At 47.1% G+C, this 6,993-nt stretch overlaps 1 protein-coding gene across 1 annotated transcript; it reads right to left on the reverse strand.

The window, feature by feature from the left end:
• Positions 1-5,542: 5,542 nt before the first annotated feature.
• LOC101993496 (transmembrane epididymal protein 1A-like) lies at positions 5,543-6,424 on the reverse strand. Its single transcript, XM_005368973.2, has one exon. The coding sequence runs from the start codon at positions 6,422-6,424 to the stop codon at positions 5,543-5,545; it is 882 nt and encodes a 293-aa protein (XP_005369030.1).
• Between the last annotated feature and the right edge of the window lie 569 nt (positions 6,425-6,993).

The raw sequence follows: 6,993 nt of genomic DNA on the forward strand, positions 1-6,993 counted from the left end.
GGCTCGCAGTTTGAGGGGATACAAGTCTGTCTTAGCTTGCAGTTTAAGGGGATACAAGTCTGTCTTGGCTCGCAGTTTGAGGGGATACAAGTCTGCCTTAGTTCACAGTTTGAGAGAATACAAGTCTGTCTTGGCTCACAGTTTGAAAGGATACAAATCTATCTTGGCTCACAGTTTGAGGGGATTCAAGTATGTCTTGGCTCACAGTTTGAGGGGATACAAGTCAGCCATGGCAGGGAAGGCATGGTAGTGGGAGTGTGATGTGGCTTGTCACATTCATTTAGAGATAAACACTGCTGTCCATACTTTCTTCTATCCCCTGCCCCCTTTTTTGTTATTCTGTCTAGGACCTCAGTTCACTGGATAATGTTGCCCACATGGATAAGGCTTCACACTTCAGTTAAAATCTCTTTAGAAACATCCTCATGGACATGCCTAGAAGTGTTCCACCTAGGAATTCCAAGTCCAGTTAAATTATAAACTAATTGTCACTGTTAGGTATTGATAAGCCCAAATAAATTTGGCCTTTAAATTTAGATGGTAAGTTTGACCTAAAATAGCTGCCCTATAGACTAAAAGTAAACCCAGCATGAACTGTGAACAAGCTGTGACAACCTGTCTCTAAGTGTGTAAGGAACTTGGTCTTATCCAATCATAGCAGCTGAACTTCGAGCCAATCAGAGGATAAAAGCCACCCAGATATGCCCAGCATGGGGCCTATGATATGGCTAGTGGGTAAAAGTGCCTGCCACCAAGCCTGATGACCTGAGTTCAATCCTAGGACCCACACAATGGAAAGAGAGAACTGATTTCCAAGCCCACAAAGTCATCTTCTGTCCTTCATCTGCACACCACGGCACCTATTTGTGCATGTGTGTATGTGTGCACATGTGTATACACACACACACACACACACACATCAATAAGTAAATTTAAAAACTGTTTAAAATATGACCATATGAAATGACAACTGCAACCAAAAGAGGCTATTGTCTTCTTATGTGGTGGGGGGAGGAGAGGGGTGTTTGTAACACGTATATAGAATACACACATGATTGTATGGGTGTTCTTATGTGTATCTATATGCATATCTGTGCATATGTATGTGGGGGCTAGAGGTTAACTTCAAGTGTCTTACTTTTTTTCCACAAGTAAATTTTTGAGATTGGGTCTCCCAGTTAATCCAAAGAATGGTGACTGACTAGATTCCCTGACCAGTTAGCTCTAGGAACCCACTTCTCTGTCCCTTCAGTTCTGGGATTATAGATGCATGCTGCCATGCCTGGCTTCTCTGTGGATGCTGTGACTCTAAACTTAGGTTCTCAGATTTGCAGAGTAGGCATTTTACTGACTGAATCCAAGTCCCTAGTCAGGTTGTTTCTGTATGCCATTTCCTATTCACTGCCTATAAATATAACCTCTGGAGGGAGAGGATGTCCTGGGACATCTTTGCTCTGAAATGCTGCCTGGCCCTAAGTATCTTTTTCTCCAGTGTATTTAACTGGTCTCGGTTTTCACTTTGTGTGTGCCCATGCAGAGGCCAGAGCAGACAGAACACTGGGTCTTCCTCCATAACTCTCCATATTATTGTCCTGAAACAGGGTTTCCCACTGAATTAGAAGCTCGCCATTCTCACCATTTCTTCTTTTTTCAAGCTGTAATTTATTGTCATTATTGAAATAAAAAAAAAGCCAATCAGTCTGTATCTTAACTTCATTTTTACTGTTTCATTCAGTATGGTTCGTTGACAGAAAGCTCCCATACCAGCCAAATAAAGAAATTTTCTGCATTTTTGTAGTATATACTATAATAGCACATTTGCATCTTATTTCTGTAACAACTCTTGCTAGATAGCTTAATATTCAATGTTTTTTCTTCACACACCAACTGGACAAATATTAGGGAAACCCTTTGAAGGCGATTGCCCCAGCAAGGTTCTTGGTTCTTTTGCCCTTCATTTTTTGTTGTTACCCACAGTATGGAAAAGATGGCTGAAGCTCTCCCCAAAAGCCCCCCTCTCCCTGAATGTCCTTCCCTTACACTCTCTCTGTCCATGCTCCTGATTCATTCTAACTCTGTATGGCTTTTCCTCCTGTCAAATGGTTGCTTGCTCTACCTCTGGACCTGTAGTTGTTTTATTTAATACTGTTTACAATGTTCAAGCAGAAAACTCTTGGAGAAAAGGTGTGTCTAGGGCTGAAACAACACAACTACAATCAGGTTTCTTAGGGGAAATAACTAAATCTAGGGGTTCACAGCATGATCAGAAACCTGCAATACTACAGTTTCAGAGGGTTTAGTCCATTATCGTCATGGCGGGAAGCATGGTGGTATGCATGCACACATGGACAAGGGCGTGAAGCTCACCATTTCTGCTGGCTGGCCGGCCAGTGAGGTCTGCTGCCTTTGCCCAGAATGCTGGGGTGACAGGCCCACACCTCCATGTCCACTTACCTCTGTGCTGAGGGTTCACGCTCAGGCCTCGTGTTTGCAGAGCCCTGAGTCATCTCCCTGGATCCTCTCATTTGCTCTTTTTGAAACAGGCACTCACATGGTCCAGAGTGGCCTCCGCTGCAGCTGGTCCTCTCAGCTCTGGGATTGCAGGGGTGAGTCCCCACTGCTGTCTCTGAGCCATCCTCTCCTGCTTAACCCTGGTCACTTCCCCCTCTAAAGGTCATCCTGTCCTCGGTGCCTTCCCTTTCATCCTTCTCCATGGTGACCTCTGAATTCACTGAGGACAAAGGCTCGGGATTCCCCAACCCAGGGCTGTCATTTCCTCGTATTGTGATCATCCTTTCTCAATTCCCTCCCACAACACTAGGTTCCCGCTCTTGGTTTCTTCATCTTTAGGATTTTTCCTCTAAGCCTCTTGCCTTACCTTGCCTGAGTCACCAAGCATGATTTGAGATGTCAGCAAGAAAAGCCCTGTCATCAACCCATTAGCCCTGTTGGCAATAATTAGTTTGGGATTATGGCACCGGGCATGTTTCAAAATACTTTTCAACATTTTCTAAAATGTCTAAAATGCAATATGTATAGTAATAAATTTATATATGCACAGCACATTAATAAAATTTTTAAAAAATCCCTTGAACATTGTTTTTTTAAAGGTATCTGTCACCAGCCAGATATAGTGGCGCATGCCTTTAACAATTAGTATTGTTATTTTGGAAAGTCTCCAAAGATTACAAGCTAATAAAAGTGTCTGATGGCAATGTCCTGTGTGCTGGGTACGACAGCTGATTTTATGTCATCTGGGCTAGGCTGTAGCATCCAGTTTGGTCACATATCCTTGTAGCTGTGACTGTGATGGTATTTTTCAGGTGTGATTAACACTTAAAGCAGCACTTGAACAAGAAACTCACCCTTTACAGTGAGCACGGGATTCATTCATACAGCCATTAAAAGTCCTAGCAAGAGCTAATACCCCCTGAGAGATCTCTATTTGTACAAAACTTAGGAATTCAAGAATGAGGCTTCTACTTGCCCCTGGCCTCTGTCCTCCTGTCCTGTCCTGCAGAGTTTTGGAGATGTCATGCTTTGCTGTCTGTCTGTCTCTCTATCTCAACATCCTGTTTTTTCTAGAAAACAGTAACTAATGTACCCCACAAGGTCCCGATGTGCAGGCAAACCCCACCCTGAGCACAGAGAAGTACAGTGATCAACCTGTGTAACCTGTGCCTGTCTCTGGCAGCGGAACCACCTTCCCTTAACTCCCATGCCCTTTTCTAAACCATGTGTAGGGTGTGCTAACTCTCTGCTTGTCTGTGTGGTGCTGGCGTGGTGCTAGAACCCAGGCCTCCTGACATACCAGGCAAGAACACTACCTCTTAGCTACTGCCCCAGTCCCTCATTTCTATTGTTGACCTAGGACTTACACCTCGGCAAGTAACTCCCGACTTGTGTGTAATGCAGTTCACACAAAGCTTTCTCTTTCAGGCTGCATATGGACAAGTTTTAACAACACCCTCTTAAGAAGAATGTGCTGTCAATCCAGGAGAGATGGGTTTGTCTGGCATGCCCTGTCAGCACGTTAAGCCTGTGGGATGAGACAGAGCCAGGTTCTACAGAGTACAAAGCTTATGCACCTTGGAGACCAGTTTTTAGAGGGAAAAAAAATTTAAATTTTCACTTTGGTGACTGACTCATGATATACAAATTTTCAATGATAACATGAACACTATCCCAAATTCATGAACATGCCGTAGAACTTGAGGCGCCTCAAACCTTAAGATTTCTTAGTCTTAAAACCAGGTTCTGGCTCTGGGATTTTGGCATAGAAAACAGCTTGTGGTTGGGTTGGTTCCTGCTGTGCGGGGGAGAGAAGGCTTGGGGTGTGGGGGCAGGAGGAGGCCAGGCCCCTCTGCTAGCATAAGTCTCCCTGTTCTACACCAGTCTCTGCTCTCCAGACACCATAGTCCACAGACTGCTTCTTTCCGGGGTGCCTGTGACATTTTCAAATGCCTTGTCTGCTATCTGCAACCCTCTCTCTGTGCTTCTAGAAGCTTCCAGTCCTTCAAGGAGAGCACTCCTGGTTGCACGGGGAGAGCAAATGCAGCGGCTTCATGGTGCCCACTTCTCTCCATTACCCCTTTCCACATGCCTGCCGACCCCCTCCTCCTATCCCGCCATTTCTTCAGGCTTCCAGATGTTGGGTGTCTGCATCTCATTTGGCAATGTCCACAGAGATCGGCCCCACTTCGCAGCGACTTCTCCTCCACCCCCATCCTCAAGTGCATCCGATCTCTTCTTCAGTCTCTCCCCAGAAGTGCTCACATAGGATATGACACACACAGTAGACTTTCTGAAGGAGTTGGAGCACGTTGTTCTGTATCGCAGCCAAAAACTAAGCCACTTCAAATTATTTGTTTGCTTTTGATTCTGCATGGCTAGAGAGTGAACCTAGCCCCGTGCACGCTAGGCTCACACTTTACCTGTGAGATGCATCCCCAGCCCTTAAATCTGCTTTAACATTTTAACAACATCTTATTCTTTTCCGTGTGTGTGTGTGTGTAGGCATGCGTGCCACAGAACTACCAGAGGACAGCTTTTAAGAGTCGGGTCTCCCCTTCTACACTGAGGGACAGTGCTGGACCTCAGGTCCTGAGGTTCGTGGCAGGTGCCTCTACCCACTGAGCCATCTCACCAGCCCAAAATTATATTTTAATCACCTTATTACAACCACCTTCTAGAATTCCTCCTTAGACTCTTCTCACTCCTGACTCGAACCCTCGGTAAACTGCCTGAACCCCCCTCAATGCAATCCCTTTCTCAGTAGTCCATAGACGTTCTCAGTTTGTTTCTTTTCTTGTTTAAAATAAAAAAAAAACCTCCCCAAAGTTTTTGTTCTTTGCATTCGAATGACCAGAAACCATATAGATAAGGAAACAGATAAGACACTGACCTGGACAGAACAAAGTGACAACCAAGAAGTTATCCTTGGAGCTAGAAGTTTTATTTAGGAGGAAGCTAGTCCTGGGGTGGGAAGCAGTGCTATGGATCCCAGGTTGTGCATATAGCACTTGAGAGGCAGCTTCTGTCTCTACACACCTCCATCCTGTGCCAGGGCCTCTGCCTTGAGCTTCTCTAGTTCTTCGCTGGATTCCATAGGGCACCGCTGGTACTTAGCACCGGGAGTCTTTGTCCAGGAAGAATAGTAGCAGTGCCAGAGCCTGCAGAGGCCGTAGATAGCAATCACCACACCAGCCGCCAAGGCCAGATGCCAGCAGAAGAAGATGGTTAGGAAGGCAAGGTCTGTAGGGTTGTCTGCCCGCCAGGGCTGTCCAGTGGGAGGTACGTACATCTCGCAAAGCTGCATCATCCAGTTGCTTAACACCAACCCCAGCCAACTCTTGAGGAGCCAGATCGAGGGATTGTTGGGGATCCATACCTCCACAGTGAGCACCACAGCAAACAGGAAGGAGGGTAGCATTAACAGAAGATGCACTCGGATCTCTAAGGAGTTTTTGTTCTCGATGTGGGTTGCCATCAGCAATACCAGCACATAGAAGGCCAGCGCTTCGGCCGCGCGTTCCAGCTTCACACCCCAACGGGGCAGGTGTGACTGGCTCACCATGTCTACTACGCCACTGAGAATAAAGAACCCAAACATGGTTACATGCTGCCAGTTGTCCTTGAAAATAAATGGCCGCCGGGGGTCCGTCCAATCTATCATCTGCAGGCGATTGACCCCGAGGGGGTAGAAGTATTCACCAATAATGCCAAAGGTGGGGACAACCACCTTCATCATGGCTTCATACGATACCTGCTGAAACAGCCTGTGTCCCCGCAGCTTCCTCGGGAGCAGCGGGTGCTGGAGGGCCTTCTCTCCCCGTAGCAGGGCCAAGGATGTTAGCACCGAGTAGTAGACAGAGTAGATAAGGAAGCCTATTCCTGGCAGCAGGTGGCCCTCAAGGGTTCCCATGGCTTTTGTGTGTGTTGAGTCCGACAGGACCAGAGCCAGCAGAGGAGGAGAACCTGGTTGTCCTCAAAAGCCTCACAAGAGATTCTCAGGGCCTCCAGCAGCCTGGCCCTGCCACCCACATGCAAGTCTATCCTCGCAGATGCTGGAGCCACTCCCAGGGCGGGACCTCTAAGCAATGGAGGTTTTAGTCATCTTAGACTGCCCCTGACTGAAGTTTGCTGGGGCTGAGATTTCAGCTGCTGTACCACGGGGGCCACCGCTGCAGACCTGGTCCGCCCTTCCCTCCACTAAGCCCCATGCTCCAGCCCCACAGAAAGAGGTAGGGAAAGAACAAAGGGGCGTTGGCAGAGGAGTGGCGGGCTGGTGTCAGGCATTGTCTAACTATTTCTCTCATTTAAGTCCCCAACAGGGGGAATGGAGAAACGGCTCAGTGGTTAAGAGCCTTTTCTGTTCTTACACAGGACCTGAATTTGGCCCCTGGCACCTACCTGGGGCAGTTCACAACTGCCTGTAACTTCAGCTCCAGGGGACCTGACACCCTCTTCTGGTCTTCTAGGGCCCTCCCACAT

The sequence above is a fragment of the Microtus ochrogaster genome, unplaced genomic scaffold, assembly GCF_000317375.1.
Source record: "Microtus ochrogaster isolate Prairie Vole_2 unplaced genomic scaffold, MicOch1.0 UNK43, whole genome shotgun sequence".
NCBI classification, from domain to species: Eukaryota; Metazoa; Chordata; class Mammalia; order Rodentia; family Cricetidae; genus Microtus; species Microtus ochrogaster.

Coding starts and splice junctions, on each gene's coding strand:
- LOC101993496 (XM_005368973.2), bottom strand. CDS start 6,424: ATGGGAACCCTTGAGGGCCACCTGCTGCCAGGAATAGGCTTCCTTATC.